The 17,878-nt window shown below is 42.4% G+C and overlaps 2 protein-coding genes across 10 annotated transcripts in view; both read left to right on the top strand.

Annotated features, from left to right (window-relative positions):
• The window catches only part of PIGN (phosphatidylinositol glycan anchor biosynthesis class N), a 97,625-nt gene extending 90,069 nt beyond the window's left edge, over positions 1-7,556 (top strand). For all 7 annotated transcript variants that reach the window (XR_014952560.1, XM_085571083.1, XM_021552348.3 and 4 more), the window contains one exon: positions 7,161-7,556. Coding sequence is in view for 5 of the 7 variants with exons in the window: in XM_085571083.1 (XP_085427209.1) it covers positions 7,161-7,284 (124 nt within the window). In the remaining 2 variants the exon portion in view is untranslated. The remainder of the gene's footprint in view (positions 1-7,160) is intronic.
• A 712-nt stretch (positions 7,557-8,268) lies between these two features.
• Positions 8,269-17,878, top strand: part of RNF152 (ring finger protein 152) — a 93,115-nt gene continuing 83,505 nt past the window's right edge. For all 3 annotated transcript variants that reach the window (XR_014952596.1, XM_085571122.1, XM_085571119.1), the window contains exon 1: positions 8,269-17,878. This exon is cut by the window's right edge and continues 24,538 nt beyond it. The gene's annotated coding sequence lies outside the window, so the exon portion shown is untranslated.

Genomic DNA, 17,878 nt, shown 5'->3' with positions numbered 1-17,878 from the left:
GGAGTGGGATACTAACATAGCTCTTTCCAGTCCTCTTGTTGCAAGTGCAGTGACTACTCTGTGGCATTCTTACTGCAGTGTTGTCTGTTGCTGCTTAGACAGCAAGGCCTGAAAATATCCTGTCTTACGACAGGCAACATTTTCCATGTTGCCAAAGCTTTCCTGAGACTAGGAGAAGTCTTTAGGGACAGCTGCTCTCACATTTTTCTTTTTTTCTTGTCACAGTGATAGGAAGTGTGTATGTATGTGTAAGCAAAAATATCTGGATTTGTGTTACGTTACTGCTTAGCACATCAGTGAAATCAGAGGTGGAAAACTAGCAGCTTATTTGCTTGCTGGAGATTCATTCCTCTAAAGTCTCTCAGAGTCCAGTGGTGTATGTGCCACATTTGTAAAGCTTTGATGTGTTTTCGTATTCATCCTGTTTTGTGGTGATGGGCTTTCCACAGATTTTATAATTACCATCTTCAAAAGTTCTCTATTTTCTCTCACTTACTAAGAATATGCGAGTTGACCAGGAGACTTAGTAGGCAATATTTGGTTTTTCCAACAGCTGAGTTTCATGTAGATGAGCTGGCTTTAAATCCTTTGCAATAAAAAGACCTTCACTTCTTTTTCATCTTGATGTTTTCTTTCCTAGTGGATCTCATTGTTTGGAAGTAAGGTTTGTTTACTGAACTGATATTATCTATTTTTTAAAATTTCACCCCTAATTCCTGGCTTTTACATCCTATTCTGCTATGCCTTAACCATATGACAGGGCATTTTACCATGCCTCAAATCTGCCTTAACAATATGATGTCTTTATTCTCCCAGTGGAATTCAGCAGGTGACATAGGTGTTGTCTTTGAATGGGAACAGATTTCTACCTCTTCCATTCTTCCAGTTCGTTAATGAAATGCTGATCAACAACAGCTCCAACATATAGTCCCTGTATTACTGCATTCAGTAAATTATCAATGCACCACTGATTCCCTCCTCTCAGGAAATTATCATTTACCATAAATATTTATGGCTTTTTGGAAAGTTTTAAAGTCCCTTTTCTTAATGATGATGCCAAAATCAATGTAAGCTTGTCATTCAGAGAGTGCTTTTCATTGTTTTGGTATAATAATGGGATAATAGTCTTGCAGAGAATGCAGAACTTAAAACAGCATACACAAACTTCGAAGGTGTGCTTAACCTTGCCCTCTACCTACATACCTTGAAGTAACCTGAATTGCATGATATGCCCCAGAAGAACACACCACTAAATTTCTTAAAAATAATAATGTAATTTTCCTAGTGTTTTTGATGTATCAGTGTGTAATACATGATCATGAGAAGTTTGTTCTGACAGGTCCTTTTATTTTTGAATAACAGCCAAATGGAATAACTAGCTTTTCAACTTCTTTGTCACTAAAATAATTTCTCTGCAGCTTAAAAGGTGTTTATCTATCTCCGTCTGTATATTTCCAGAAAGAGTGAGAAATAGCCTTGAAATCTTCCTATATCTTTACAGTGCATGCACTTTGTAAATGGTTATATAACCTGATAGTAAAGATAAACCTTAAAGGTTCTTTATATGACTATTGTATAGCTTTATACAGACAAATACTATACTATTCCTTCTCTTTATAGCTACTGGAAGATAAAGATATGATCTTAACTGTTCTTCTGCAGTTTCAAAGGTCAGGGGACATATATAAAGCACAAAACTGCTTTTTTCAGGTTTTAGGAATAACGGAGTCAATTTCAGGGTTGGGATGCTGAGGCTTCTTGGTTGAACTGTTAAAACAAAAGATTTGTGATTTGTTTTTGGTGAAATTGAGAAGAGAGGGTGTGGCATCCTGGCTGAAAAAGCAGGGAATTTAAAATTCAGAATCTAAATCTGGGGTCTTGGTGTGTGCTTGGGGACAGTTCAAAGAGCATGTCACAAAGAAATAATGTCTCTGGAGAGTGCTCATCCAAGTGTTTGCACAAGTTGTTTGTGTTTTACTTATTTTGTTCCTAATTGTTTTAATTGCTATGGTGACTTACTCCATCTTCTTGTCTTTCCAGCTTCTAATCAGGTCTGTCATCTTAGGAATTAGCCTGTCTTGGGAGAAAGCCTAGTTTTGGAGCAAGATTGATTCCCACTGCTTTATCGCCCTGATTTTTTTAATATCTTAGATTCTTCTTGTCTTTGATTCTTTTTTTTTTTTCTTACCAATATACACTGTCACAAAGTCAGGAGGTTGTAGTACCTCATATGTTCTCCTTGTGGTTCCTTGCCACTGAAACAGGTGTCTTGCTACCTGATAAAAAATTTTCCTACCACCAGCTTTGCCTGTTGACATTGATCCATACATGGGCACTTTACCTTTCCACTGAACAGCGCTGCCTTACTGTAGATCATCCATGATCCACCACATATGCTACCTCTGCCGTCTCATTCTTTATAAACATTGCCCCACTGTGCCCCATTATGCTATTCTCTTGTACCTATTTAATGGCTCTTCTTCTTCCACATGGATCTAATTTTCATGGATCCTAGAATCTCACTCCTTCTCATTAGCTCAGATTTGACTTCTGATGCAGAAAGCTTGTTTTGAGAATTACCTCCTTCACTGTAACTACAGATCCAGTCAAGGGTGTAAGTTCTGAATTGTATAGGGATCAAGATTTGACACTGCTGTTGTGGCATGTACCTGTAAAAATCTGGTTTTCTTTGTTTAAATACAGCATTACCCCTAAGCCTCAGAAGTAATTTACCAGGCAGAGCTGCCCACAGGCAGTGCAGTTGCTGAGATCCCCAAAGATGCTGGCTGTTTGTAATTATGTGATGAACAGATTAAAATTGTTTTTATTGGTTTCTGTAGCATTTATATATATATATATATATATATATATTTGAACATCTGATATTTTATTAAAGGAGCATAACTATACAGACATGTGGACTATAGCAAGGGAGAAGTGTGTGTAACACTGTCTTCTTTACAAAAGTATGGAGGATCCAGTCCCTCAACTGACCGGTGCCTAAGGAGAGTTTGAAGAGACCTTTTGGCTTTGAGAAAGCCTCTCCCTGTGCCCCACCAAATCCTGATCACATCTGAAAGAGATCCTTTTGGGGGATGCACAGGAACTCAGATTCCTGTCTGAGGACCATGCATGTTTGTGATGGTGTTGGGGTATCTATGGGAATAAAGGCAGGGTCTTCATTTGGCTTGTGATTGTTCTTTGAAAGTTACAAGGAAAGTAGTGTTTGCTGCTTACATGAAAAACTAGAATTCTGGTGCCAGGTGAGAAGGAAAGCTGAGGTGTTACCAGTAAGGCAGGAGATACTGAGTGTCCAGCTATTTACCAGACTGGCTGTTCCCTTAGGAGCCAGCAACCTTATCTACCTGTGGTGAATGTACAGTCCCCAAGGCCACATTATGCCATGAAGATAACTGCAGCAAGAGTTTGAGTTTCATCTGTCAATGTGTCCTTTCCCATAGAGAACTGAAACCGAAGTTGTAACACACCCAGCTGATCTTTCAGAGGCAGCTCTTGAGGAAGTTTATCTTTATTGTTGTAAATGTGCTGTGAACTATGGAGTCCAAAGTGCATTGCCCAGGTGACAGAAGGCTTTGTGCTCTCCCTGTGTCCCTTCTTACACCTTCCCCACAGAAACAGGACAGGAGCTTGGCTCTTGTAGATGTGCTGCTCTGCTGCTGATTATGCTCCTTGAGGTCTGAGCCCTTTTATGATGGTGGATTTTTCTAATTGATTTCTTAAAGCTATGCATTTTGAGCAAGACATTTGTGAGATGTTTTAGTCAAACTCAACTGAAACAGAAAAATCTTACAGCATGCATCAAGTCTGTTTTCATGTTCTCCATGTTTGGTCCTTTGGTTGCTGGCACCCTGGCTGTGAAAAAACTTTTTGGATTACTTTTATTCTCTCTCACACTGGTTAGCAGCCCAGCTTTGTGGAGGGCTGGTGCTTCTCCACTTCACAGGTCTAATGTGCTAGGCTAGTGCCAGAGTTGTCACAGTCTCAGGGTTGTATGGATTGATAGCACCGGCGTTATGAGCTTTACTGCTCTTCTGTGGCTACACTCTCAAACTGAATGAGTCCTCTGGCAGAAATTCCAGGTCATTAAGCCAGCAAGCATTCCTTGCAATCCTTTTTTGTGACTAAACTCAGACTTCATCGAGCCTGAAGTTACTCTGTTTGTCCTAAAGAGCCATCTACATTGGAATAATAGGTATGGGTGCATCAGGTATGGGTACCTCTCATGTCAGAGGGCTAGTTTCTTCAGTAGTCCCAAGAAAAACCAAAGCTACTGTGGATGCATAATGGACATGGGTGCAGTAGTGTTCCATCTGCAGTTCTGTCTTGGTTTGACAAGACAGGAGTCTGTGAAGGAGGGCAAAAGCCTCCTGTGCAATGGAGAAGGTAAACCCCCTCCCTCCGAATTACCAGGATTTTTAAATTAAAAGGCTCTCAGGCAAAGATATGGGAATGGGAGTAACAATTCTTTACTAGGAGAAAACTAGATAACAATTTAAAAAGGCACGGCACAAATGCAATTGGTACAAACAAAACTAGTGATAAAGTCCACAACCTGAGGATTCGGGGTGTTGGTAGCAGTCTGGTTGAAATGACAGCTGCTCCTCTTGCAGTGGCTGATGAACTGCAGCTGAAGTGGTGATCTTTAGAAGGGTATAGTTTTCTCTGAAGATCTGGTGGCAGTAGGGCCGGTCTTCCTCTGCGCTGGGGCCGCCTCCGAGCTCCGCCGCCGCTGCCTCACCGCGCTCCGGCCGCTTCTCTTGGGAGTCCTGCCAAAGGAGCTGCTGCTCTGGGAAATCCCGCAAAGAGAGAGCTGCTCTGTCCCCCAAAAGGTACCCCTTTATACAATAAAAGAGTGCTTGGCTTCCCCCTCTGGGTGGAGCACCTCACAATGGGATGGTGTTACGTTACCAGGCCTGCAGTGAGTCAGTCAATGGCCCATTAACAAACCATTACCTCTTTGAGCAAACCATTGTTCTTGAGAGATAACAAACCTGCCCAACCTCCATAGATGGCAAATAGAATACAAGCTTATTTTACAAACCAGGACAAGTTCTAACCTGAAATGTCACTGGTTTTGGAAGATTTCTGGTTTCTGAATGACTAGTGGTTTACATTAATGGTACCATTCAGATCTTACAGAATCATAAAACGCTTGAGGTGGGAAGGGACCACTGGAGGTCACCTAGTCCAGCCTCCCTGGTCAAGAAGGGTCCCCCAGAGCACACTACTCAGCATTGTGCTCAGATGGCTTTTATTCAGGGACTCCACAGCCTCTCTGGGCAGCCTGTTTCGGTGCTCAGTCACCTGCACAGTAAAGTGCTTTCTCATGTTGAGGTGGAACTGTGTTCCAGTTTTTGCCTATTGCCTCTTGTTCTGTTGCTTGGCACCACCAAGAAGAGCCTGCATCCATCCTCTTGACACCCTCCGTTCAGATACTTATAGACATTAAAGAGGTCCCTTCTTACTTGGTTCTCCTCAAGACTGAATAGGCTCAGCTCTCTCAGCCTTCCCTTGTAGGAGAGATGCTCCAGTCTCTTAGTCCCTTGATCATATTCTTAGCCTTCCACTAGACCTGCTTCAGGAGCTCCCTGTCTCTCTTGTACTGAGGACCCCAGAACTGGACACAGCACTGCAGATGTGGCCTCACCAGGGCTGAGCAGAGGGGCTGGGTGACCTCCCTCCACCTACTGGCAACAATTCTCTTCCTAATGTACCCCAGAGTACCTTTGACCTTCCCTGCCACAAGGACACCCTGCTGGCTCATGGGCAGCTTGCTGTCCACCAGGAACCCCAGGTCCTTCTCTACAGAGCTGTTTTCCAGCAGGTCAGTCTCCAGCCTGTCCTGGTCCATGGGGTTATCCTTCCCTAGATGCAAGACCCTGTATTTGCCTTTGCTGTATTCCAAAAGGTTGCACTCTGCCCATCTCCCCAACCTGTTGAGGTCCCTGAGGGGCTGCACAGCACTCTGGGGTATCGGCCACTCCTCCCAGATTTGTGACATCAGTGAACTTGCTGGGGAGGCACCTGCACATGTGGATGTCAGGTGTGACTGAATGGTCTGTAATCCAATTCTCCCACATGAAGGGAAAGTCTGCCTTCCTCCAGACTTTCTCCCTGATCCCCTGGGTCAGGGATTCTTGAGAGCTAGCCTTGGCAGTGAAAGCTGAATGCATTCAGTATCTCTGCCTTTTCTGCAGTCTCTCTTGCAGAAGTCCCTGCTCCATTCAGTAGCAGGCCAACATTTTCCATAGTTTCCCTTTTGTTATTGGTGTTTTTGAAGAAGCCGTTCTTGTTATTCTTGACATTTTTAGCCAGATTTAATTCCAAATGGGCCTTGAACCCATTGAATACAGAATGCTGAATGTCCTGGACTGAATCTTAGTCTGACCCTAAATGGCCCATCTGTAACACCAGTGAACCTCAGGTAACAGAATTTGAGCAAGTGGAGAACAAGCTTGCTGCTTGATAGACTTTTAATCATTAGTGGCTTCAGGGCATCCTAACCCAGAAGCTGCATTTTCATATTGTGTTTACTAGCCACTCGTGAACTCATCTCTTTAATCTCTTTGCATGTGCTACCACAGCACAGAATTCTACAGATTTTAGCAATGTTTAGTGAAAAAGTAGTAGGGTTTTGGTTTTTGGCTTTTTTTCCTTAAAGCTGTTTGTCACTAGGGGTAGTGTTTTCTCTAGAAAATTGCACTTCATCTGACATAAGTATTCGAGTTGTCTTACTACCAAGGAATCTGCCTGATGGCAAGTTCTCTCTAGATTCTGTGCTATTGTTGACAGCAAATGAAAGTTTTGCAGTTGCTTCATTCACATATACTGAATTATCCATTTGAATGAAAAGTACACCTGGTACTCTTATTCATTTGGTGTATGTTCAGTTCTGTTTTCTGTTGTCCCCACCATTTTATTTTGTCAGAGACTTGGATTTTTAAATGACAGGACTACTATAATACTTGTCTTCTAAGAGCAGTGTATATAAAATTACATCCTAGGTGAACAATTAGGCCTGCTTAAAACTGAAAAAATAAATATTCAAAGGGTTATTTATGTCAGGGTTTGTTTTTTTTTTCTTTACTCTGGAAATTTGTTTTTTTCTCTCACTTTTTTTATCTGTCTCTTCCTTGCAGCATCAGCCACTATGTGCTGGTGATGTCACTGACCATTTTTATGATGGTGATGAATGGACTGGCCCAGCTGTTAACTACACAGAGACTTGGACTTCCCAGAAGGAATAAGCACCATTCCATGTGATGAAGCATCCTCAGACTTCCTCTGAACCAACCTCCAGCTCTGGAATGTAAATAAGGGTTTATGGACTAGAGCGCCAAAATCCCATCCAGCAATCAGAGTGCTGTGCTGATACAGATTAAATGCTGTCACGTGACTGAAATTTGCTTTTGAGGATTGCCATTTAGACACCAATGGGAATATGGGAATAAAAAAGCCTCTGTTTAATCTTGAAGCGTACACATTTCTTGAAAATGAAAACAGCAACAAAATTGTTTTTAAAATACATAGACAGCTGTCTTTTGGTTTGTGCTTTTTGGGGAAGTGGGTTTTTTTTCTTTTTTTGTTGTTATAACTGGGCTGCCAGCTGTTTGTTTATACATACTCTCATTAGGAGACTGCAGAGTTCTAGCTTTGTTTCGTGTCTTGCATAAGCACCTCCCAGACGAAGGCATGAATGAATTCAGTCTGGGCAGATCGCTGGTTTGTTTGTACCTGGTGTGGCACACGTGTTGGAATATCTCCAAAACGGGCTGTGCTTTTTGCAAGCTGTGTCAGGTGTGTGTGAGAATATCTTGAGGCAGGTTAAGGCTGGTGTGCTGTGAGGCTGTTGCTGTAAGACAACATCTTTCAGCTCATCCTGCTGTGAATTGCTGCTGCTGACTGTGCTCTCCTGCTGCCTCCTGAGCTTGGGCAGGCTGAGCAGTATGACACTCAGGCAGCTGATCCAAATGAAAAGGAACCTGGTAAAATAGCAGGCAAATTCCCTGGGCCAGCTCATGACAGGGTGGGCAGGAAGGTTAGGGCTGATTGTTTCCATAGCAGCCCAGAGCAGCATAAAGAGGTCATGAAACTGCAGCTGGAGTGGCTGGTTTTCAGAAAGTGATGCTATGTGGAGCCTTTTTTTTTTGTTTGCTTGTTTTTCTTTCCACTTGTGTTCTGCTCCTGATTACAAGCATCAGTAATGGCTGCAAAATGAATCTAATGCAGATTCCCTGTGTACTGATTACAAGTGAGAAGCAAGGAAAAGAAAAAAGTGTTGTTCATTCTGGCCCAGTCTGTGATGGCATCACTAAAAATGTGCTGTGTAATATCTCACTCACTTGTGAGTGTCACACTCCCAAAGTAGCAGCTAGGCCTTTCAATCTGGGGGATGATACATATGGTGCATGATGCTGGCAGCCAAGGCTAGACATGCATCATGGGGGCTTCTCCAATGCTCTTTCCAGCCATCTGGCATTTGGCCATTGGTCACGTGTCAGTTAAACACTCTGAAAACTGGTCATCCCTCTGCAGGAAGTTTGGCTGGAAAAAACTGGTTAGCAACCTCCATCTGCTTCTTGGGTACTAGAAAAAAATGGCATCACGGGCCTGCAGTCATCCATGCAGCTTCAGAGTACCTCATGAGAGTGGCTGGGTACTGTTAAGGGAGTAATTTTTTCCACTAGGTGGTGGTCTAGTGGTCTTATTTGGCATGCTGCCTCACAGTTGGCCTCAGTCGCAGATATTTTGCATTTGTTACAGGCTGTACCTGCAGACTGCACACCTCAAGATAGATGTGTGCCTGGTGCTGGTGGTTGTACCCTACAGCCAAGGCAAGGAGCAGCTGGAAAGTTGCCACTATGGCAAAGCCTCTATATAGGCATGGGAAGGTGCCACACTTGTTCCAGGATCCAGTGAGTGTCTGCTGTGAAGAGCTATCCCAACCTCAGCCTCACTCCACAAGTGTGATACAGCACACTCTATCATTGTGGGCACTTACTGCATCCTCAGCTTTCTGTGACCTAGCTGATGTCTTGAGACCTCTGCCCACAGTGCTTCCCTTCAGTACACAAAGCTCGAAGCCATTGACCATCCCAGTCTCCATTGCTGGAGTGACTGCTTTGCAGAACTACTCTTTGTAGAACAAATTCACTCATGGGAGCAGCTGAACAGCTGGCATTGATATGATGTGAAGAAATTGACTGAAAAATTGGGAATGTGGGACTTGCAGGGCTGCCACCCATAAGTCACACCTTCTGCAAGCTCATCAGAACTGCTTGTTATCTATGACAAGACAAAGTAGATGTCCTACCTATTGGGAGGTACATACTGCTGGCACTGCAGGGTGCCTGGGAGAATGCAGAGGAGCTCAAACCTGATGCCTTTTTTTTTACCACAGGGGGCTGGTAATAAAACAGCATCTCGGCCCACTGCGTCTGGTGCTGCTTAACTGTGGTGGTAGGAATAATCTATATACTCTGGTATGCAGTCAAGTGGAAATGAACATGAAAAGTGCAACCTGCATCACTTACTCTTTCTGCTTATGGTTTCCATAGCACCTTTTTCTACAAAGTGAGTTTTATTTCTTACATTGTTCCTTGTAAGAGAAGAAAGGGGATAATGAGCACTGGGGAATATTTGCAATATGCGTGTTGTTTTTCCCCAGTGCTGGTCTGCAGGGGTTTGTTCTTGTTTGCCATTTGCTCTGGTTGGGCCATGGTGCTAGCAACCTCAGCTACCCTTTCCCCCTCTGGTTCCTTGCATTTCTGTGCTATTTGTGAATTCGGTTTCTATCAGAGGCCACGGGAATGCTGGAGAGCAGGTCTCATGGAGAGGCAAGATTGGCTGTGCTATTCTTGTGTCTCCCCAGGGGAGGCTCTTGCTGGAGTTTTGGCCTACACTTCTGGGTTGACTCCAGCGTGGAAAGGTGTCAAAAATTCTCCCACTCAGCTACTTTACACAGCCCCATGGGGTGTGTGACAAAGTCGACTCTTCCCTCTCACAGATGTGTGTTCTCCAGAAACAAATGGCATTGGCAATAAAACATCCTCCCCAAACTTAGCAGCTAAGGTAGGGAGTAAAATTCTGTGTTTGGATGGGTTTAAGCTTTCTTTTGTTCTGCTTGTGGGTCTTCAAGCATCATTATCCCTCTTCATGGAGTTTCAACAGGATTCAGGCCACAGAAGGGGGTTTATAGCCAGCAGAGGCTTCCAGCACACATGAAGGATGTGAAAAGAGAATTTATCCCAAGCCCTTCCGCCTGCCTTCTTTCACCTGCAGCAGAGCTGCACAATCTCTGACTGGAGCAGGTGAGGCTCCAGAGAGTGAAAACCTTAGACTGGAAAAGGCAAGTAGATGGACGTTGTTATTCATGCCAAGGGTGGCACAGTTTTAATTTTTTTTTTTTAATTAAAACCCTCTGCAAAGCTTCTGTCTTCCTGATTTCAGATCCATGGATCCCTGAAGAGCTAAGCACAACCCTTGAGTGCCCATCAGGTGGTGTAATGAAAGAGAAACTATACTGAAGAACAGCTGATAGAAAGGTCTTGTAATCTTCAGCACTATGAATTGTTCAACTCCTTTTTTGTTATCAAAGTTGCACACAGCAACCTTTTGATATCTGCCCAGGGAGTGAGCTGCTTCTTCAAAAATGATGAAGCTTAGATTGTATCAAGACTTCTTATGACTCAAACTAAATAACTTCCCCTTCTCCCTTACAGAGTAAATCAGATTTTACAAGCTTTGGCAATTTCAATGCATGCCGTGCCTGTTAGTTGTAAGCCTGGTACAGTCTTCACATTTTTGAATGAGAACAATGATATGAATGAACATTCATGGTCTCACCCAAACCTTAAACTGTGGTATCTGGTTTAGAGAGGCCACAATGCAAATGTTTTTTTCAGCTCTTACGATCCTAGCTAAGTTGTAAGGATGTGATGCTCATCACTTCTCCAGATTGTTTGTGTGAACCCTGCAGTCCCTATTCCCGTGGCTTTGGAGTGGTGGGGGTACTTCACCCAGATGTCTTTGCAAAAAGGATGAGAGTGTGGAGGGTGCCATGCTTCTGCATCTGGTAGATGTGAGGCTCTGTGAGCAGGAGCTAGTTGTGAAGAGAATATTTTTATGGTAGAGAAGGAAGAACTCCTGTCTTGCACCTGCTTGGGGGTGTGCTGTGTGTCACAGTGGTGGGACATCTCCAGACGCCTTCATCCAGCCTGAAGGTGAAAAACTGTCCTCTGTGTGTTGTCTTTGGGAAGCTGCTTGGTGAGCTTCTATGGCTGGGGAAGGTCTGGGAACCTGTCTTGCAGAGCTGAGGTATGTGGTACAGCCCCAGATCAGTCCTGATGGTTATCCATCCATCAGGCAGGGTTTGTGGTGAGCTGGGACTGACCATGACAGCAGCTGGTGGTCATCAAATTATTTGCAGTTCTTCTTGGACTAGTTATGTTCATAAGAATGTGTAGAATCCAGTTCATGTGCTTATAGGGGCTCTAAATTCAGCTGCTTTCTGCAAGAGCTCCCTTCTCTGCCCAAGGCAGGACACAGTATTGTAGTATTTGAGAACTGAAAAGAGGAAGAAGAAGCCTGAAAGCATGGCACTCTCCCTCTTCCCATAACCTGTGAAATCAAGCTTGTTGACATTTTCATTGTTTATTTATTGACTTATGCTTGGCATAACTTTCTAACTTTGAAGGTGGATAATGGTAAAGGCAATGACAACACACCTTGTTTTGTTTGCATTTTATTTTCCATGTGAGTTGTAAGGGCAAATGCCTTTACTGTTACATAAAGTGAAGTTGACTTAAAGATTTACCTTTTGCTCAGGTCAATACTGCTGACAAACCTGTTAATAATAGCTGCTTTCTCTGCACTGGGGAGAAAAAGCACTAGACCAATTCCCCCAAACCATCTGTGACTGCAGCCAGGGATGGAGCCCACTTCTGCTCTGAATTTCCTGCCATCTGCACCTTCCTTCTCAACGTGTCACCTCTGCTGCAAGGAGGCCCGTCCACTGTCAGGAATTGGACCCTATCCTGCACACCTGATGCTGGGGCCAGTGTCAAACAAGGGACAGAGTGGTGTAGAATCAGGTCTGGGGAATTTAAATTGAAATCACTGCAAAAGCAATCACACCTGAGCCTAAAGTTTTAGCCTCAAAGTGAGAAGGTAGGAGAAATATGAGAAAGCCATGTGTCACTGTCACAGCTCTTCACTGTTGCCACTGCCTTCTCTTCCTTCTCCAGGGGTTTGCAGCTCCAGCAGTTCCTGCCCAAGCCTGGCTTTAAGCTTCAGCAACCACAAGCTGATCCAAAGGGCACATGTCCAGTAACAAACATTGCACAATTGAACCACTGGCATTTAGGGCTGGGGAAACCTCTGACCAAGACCTAGACTCCTCTAATTAAACATAGCTTATCACTCTTGTGGAAATGCTGAAGGACAATGCATTCTCAGTGCAGTTCTCATATTGACTTTCTGTGGGGTAACCTTTAATATCTCAATAGATGTGGCCTTTCAGTGATGGACATCTTTATTCTACCTTCTTGGCATGTGAGGCAGTGCAAGACAAAAAACTACAGAGTAATTTCAACAGAGGCTGAAATTTGGTAGTGTGAGTTGCGGTGAGCACACAAGCAGAGACAGACTCTGAAAATGTGTGATTATATTTTTGTATCAATTTCCATATTAAGTTAAGAGACACTAGAACTTACTGTACAAAGCACTGCTATCCAGAACTATATTTAGCTGCTCAGATATTTGTGTCTCCATCTCACTAGCTCTCCAGAAGTGAGTGGATATTTTCCATCAAGGGCTTGTTATATCTGACCTAATGTGAAAGGAAAATATCTGTTTCATCACCATGCATTTTTGCATACAAGTGGTATCTTTCTGTGTCTTTCCTAATCTACTGTAACACATTATATTTCCTTTAAAATGCTACAAACTTACTTGCTTTAATGTAACTTGATAATTAACTGGTAGTTACAACCAAGAGAAGAAATTAACATGTGTGTAATTTTTAAAGAATTACATAGTACAGGAAAACCTCCTAGTATTTGGGATGATGGCCAAATCTCCATCCAGGACCTGAACTGAATATAAGCTTTCTGAAATTTGTCTGAGGCTCCTCATTTCCTGGGGCTTTATTTCTCCACCAATCCCAAACAACCATGCAGTGAACCTTGCCTAAGTTTTTTTTTTTCCAAGCATGAGGGTTTCCCTTCAGAGTCCTTCCTACCTATTCTTCTCCAGCAGTCTGTGTCCTGGGTGGCCCAGGCCCTTATCTGCCAGCCCAACTCTGCAGGAGAATCTTAGGAGCATTTTGCAGCCAGTGCCCAAACCCAGGAGAGTCAGGAAATGAGTTTTGTCCTGTTCAGTGGGTCATGATGGCAGCCAGTCTATCACGGGAGAGCCCATTTGGTTAGTTTGCTGCTTCTTTGTTTGTTTAGGAGTTGGGTTTTTTGTTAATTTACACTTAAAGTTTGAGGTTTAGTTTTTTTCAAGTAATGATAGTGAGACCAGCTGTCGGCATTAATTTGTTTTAATATGACTCAATCTGAGCAGTGTTCAAGCTTCCTCTTAGAAAATGTAGCTGACTGAGGGTTTTTTTTTCAGGCAGTTTGCTTGACAGAGAATAAATTTTTACAAAAAGTTGCTCTACAGAGCAAGGGAACAGACTGTCATCTTCCCTTCCTGCTGCTCATTTCTTGCAAAAGTACCTGACATCTGGGGAAAAGGAGCCTTTTCATTAGTGGGTGTGTGGAAGGCCCATGGGCAGGAGCGCAGAATAACTGGCTCTGCAATTTATATAACTGCAACTAATTGTGTTTTAAGGCTCTCTTTCAGTGAGGCACTATTGCTGCCTATCATTCCAATAAATATATTGGAACTGAATGGCGGTAACTATATTTCTCTCCTTGTGGCAATTTTAATTCTTTGTGAAAAATCACAGCAGCTCTGAATACAAAGCGACAGAGCACAGGTAAGTGGAGGTGACATTCCCCTGTAGTTCACAGCAATTAACCTCAGGAGGGAAAGAAAAATTAAAATGGTCACTAGTGTTTGGGGGAATTGCCTTGTGATACATTGCAAATACCCTTGTTGACAGTGATTTAACTTAATCTGTGCCAGAGTTATGCAAATATGCTTATGATAATGTTTGACAGCTTGATCCCTTTCTCACTCTGGGAGTGGAGGAGGAAGATGGATCAGTGTACATGTTTCTAGAGGCAAAATTTGTGATACTTGTCAGGTTAGAGCTAACTGGCATTATTTATTTGCTTGCTTTGCAAGTCTTTGAATGTGCCTCACCATTAAGAAGACGAACGCAGTAATGATTCTGTTTAATTAAGGGAGAAATAACTTTCTTGCCAGTTCTAAGTGTCGCTTGATCTATCTGAGGTGTCACAGGACTGGAGAACTGCAAAGGGCTGAGGAAGCATTATTTGTGCTCAGTGTGTGGAGCTTTATGAAAGCAATTTACATATTTGCACACTGAAGCATAACTACCAGAATATAAGCGGGGTGATAAATGATTAACTATAAAAGATTGGCAGCTTGGGCGAAAATGCAGCAGAACACTTAAGCATGTGCTTAACTTCAAACAATCTGGCCCTGCTCACAGTGTCAGGGCCTCTCTTAAGTTTGGGAATCTGCCCCTGCACTTTGGTTAAATGTGTGCTTAAGTGACCAGAAGGACTGGAGTCTGGCTAAGCGAGCTTGTAAACAGGAAAAACTTTCTCACATAATGCTTTTAAATCCGGATGGCAGCTGTAAGCAGGACTGTAAACAGATCAGAGCTCATCACAGATGGAACATCCCCAGCTCCTATTGATAAAGTGGGAATTGTCTGTTGCCTAGCATTTCTCAGACAATGGGCAAAACCAGAGGTATTGCAGCAAAAGACTAATCTAGTTTGCCCATTTCAGCACAATGTTTTGTTTTGTGCATTCTGTTCTAGTTTGTTTTTAATTTTTGAGAAGAGAAACATGCTAAATATTTTATTGCTGTTCTGTGAAAATCACGCTCTGCTTTGGCCAAATGTTGCTTTCACTAAATGGTTTAATTGAAAATAAGATTTGGCCAAAAAAAAAAACAAAAACCAAAAAGCCCCAGAAAACAAAATCCCAACTTCCCAACAGTATTTCAATTTTCCAGTAATTTGAAACTCTTCTCTACCATTCATCTTGCACCCACCAAGGATCCTGTTAGTAAGTTTGCTTCATCATAAGCCAGTTTCTATTTGGAAGTTCCTGAAGCTGGAGGTTGAAGAAACTGCTCTGAAGCACAAGTGTTAAGCAGAAGTTGAAGGCCCAAATGAGGGTCATTGTGATACAGCTGGTTTTGGTCTCCATGTACCAATTCAGGAATGTTTCCATGCACCTGGGTGAAATTTACCAAGCGAGTATTACAAATGAAATCCACTGCTTTCTTCTTTTAGCCCTTCTAAAGGAGAATATTTGGGCTTGTATCTTCTGTGAGAGTGACTTGCTCCTCAAATTACCCCTCCCACCTCCAGCAGATCCCTGTGAGCAATGGCTCCTGTACATTCACCAGGCATTCACTCAATCCTTACGGGCTTTCATGTCACCACAGAGCGATACATGCTGCTGTTGCATACTCTTTCCATTTTGAGAAGCTTTTTGGCTCTATAATTTTTTTTTTTTTTATCTCTGCTGATATAATCTCTCTTAAATCAGAAGTTCTTGGTGTCAGTGTGATGGTGTCTTTCATTCAGGAGACAAGAAGGAAGATGATAATCTCCTTTTCTGGAATAAATGTGAATGGATTCAGTGCCCAAAATATAGACTCTGGATAATTAACAACAAAAAGGTGAAAATATTTTTCCAGGGCTCAAATTAAGATCTAAGCAATAAGATACTGTTACTGGAGTGTGTTGCCAGCCTGAATAGCCAGGGAATAAGCAGGAAAAATGGGATCTAAAAAGTCCTTGAGACAGAAAAAAAAAGTTGGAAACACAATTTGGAGAGATGGCTGAAAATTCTAATAAAAAATACGAGTGCAGACTAGAAAATGAGAAATTATCTCTGATTTGATTCAGACTGTCTTCAAGGCTTTTGTATTTCTTTTTAAAATCAACAGGTTTACATCAAATTACCTGAATCCCTCAGCAATTTCTCCTCCTAATCTTTCAAGTAATTTGAAAGATGCTGAACAATGATCAAACAGCATGAGACACACTACAATGAAAGCAGTCATATTTTTATAGTTGGGGTGGGGGAGTGGGTCTGGAGCTTTCTCCCTATCTATTTAAAGCATCAAGATGGGTTTTATGCTTCTGTAAGGCATGGACCTTGGATATAAGCCAACAGCTGTCAAAATCCACAGGAATTTCCTCAAGCCTGTGCAAGCCAATGGATTGAAAGGTCAGTTGTAGATAGATCAACAGTCAAAGTGCTCTCTCAGGAGCACAAGTTAAAGGCTGGTTATTACAAAATACAAATGCTTGCATTTTTTGTAAATTTGCTATCATTCCTTTTTTATAGCCAGGTTTAATATGCTGGACCTATATGGAAGTTTTGGCTTTCTGGAATGTTATTGCAGGTGCCACATTGCTGAAGCTTTTCTAGGTAATGGGTCAGGTGGCCATAAGCTGATTGTCTTCTCATATGCAACCCACCAAATCCTCCAGTTCCCTTGGTCTCAAATTTGAAATCCCAATATTTACTCAAAAGTCTTTGTGCATTGGTCAACCCATGAGTGTGGGCAAGAGCAGCACCTGGTCAGAACTGAAGAGGGGAAAAACAACTAACATTAATTTTCACTACCAATCCTGGTTCCTTGGGAAGAAGATACATTGAGGTGAATTTTATCACTGGCAAATTAACCTGAGAATTGGTGAGGGATGTGGAAGAGGAGCTGACAACTCTTCGATTACCATTATTGAGTGGTTTTTACTTCTATTACTAAAGGAAACGACATATATATATATATTATATATTTTTGGCGGGGGGAGATTTTTTGTCCTTTTCTTCTGGACTCAGACAATTAAGAAATCAGTAAATCATATGAATTCAGAAGAGGTAACTTTATTGTTTTCTGGTTTAAACCAGTTCTTTTGTGTTTTGTCTTGCCTGCAAAATCCTTCCTGTTTCTCAAATGCAGGATAAGTAGGCAATATATGCCAGAAAATATGTGATAATAAATGTTTAACTGCAGTCTTCCATTGCATGTGCTGAAAGTAAGAAAAGGGGGAGGGGAAATGGACATGTTAATGATGTCATATCATTATCATATTTTCTTAACCTAGCATGGGAGGAGGATGCATTATTCCCTGGACAGAGACTGAATATATTGACTTCAGCTATTCCTCAGCTGGAGCTGTTTTTCAGTGTGTGAGCACAAAAAGCTTTAAGGAATAATGCATTAAAATGCTATTATCCTTGGAAAAAGCTATATTCAGCTGTCTTGGCCATTATGTAGGTGAAAACACAATGGGTACCAAGACTGCTGAGTACATTTGAATGAGATTAGTTAAATCATCTAAGCAGAATGTCCCCCCTGTCTGTTCACCCCACACTCAGATGCTGGGGGAGCCTGGAAGCAAAAGTAGAAAGAAGATGCAAAACTGCATCTTCCATTATGTTTTTCTGATTAAAGAGGAGGCACAAAAGGTGGGGAGGGACTGGCTAGTCATGGGAAATGCCAGTGGGGAAGAGTGGCTCCTCTGGGTTCTGTCACAGTGTGTAACTTTGGGTAACTTGATAAAGTGTTTGGGATCACTTTTTTGAGCTTGATTTAATTTTTAACAAAATGTCAGAACACCAAAATTCCCTCTTCAGTCCACAGCATTCAGTAGAAGGGTCAGGTTTTCCCCTGTGAAATGGGAATTGCT

The sequence above is a fragment of the Lonchura striata genome, chromosome 2, assembly GCF_050655825.1.
Source record: "Lonchura striata isolate lonStrDom1 chromosome 2, ASM5065582v1, whole genome shotgun sequence".
NCBI lineage: Eukaryota > Metazoa > Chordata > Aves > Passeriformes > Estrildidae > Lonchura > Lonchura striata.
The sequence above is the reverse complement of the archived record's forward strand: the minus strand, read 5'-3'. Positions and strand labels throughout refer to the sequence as shown.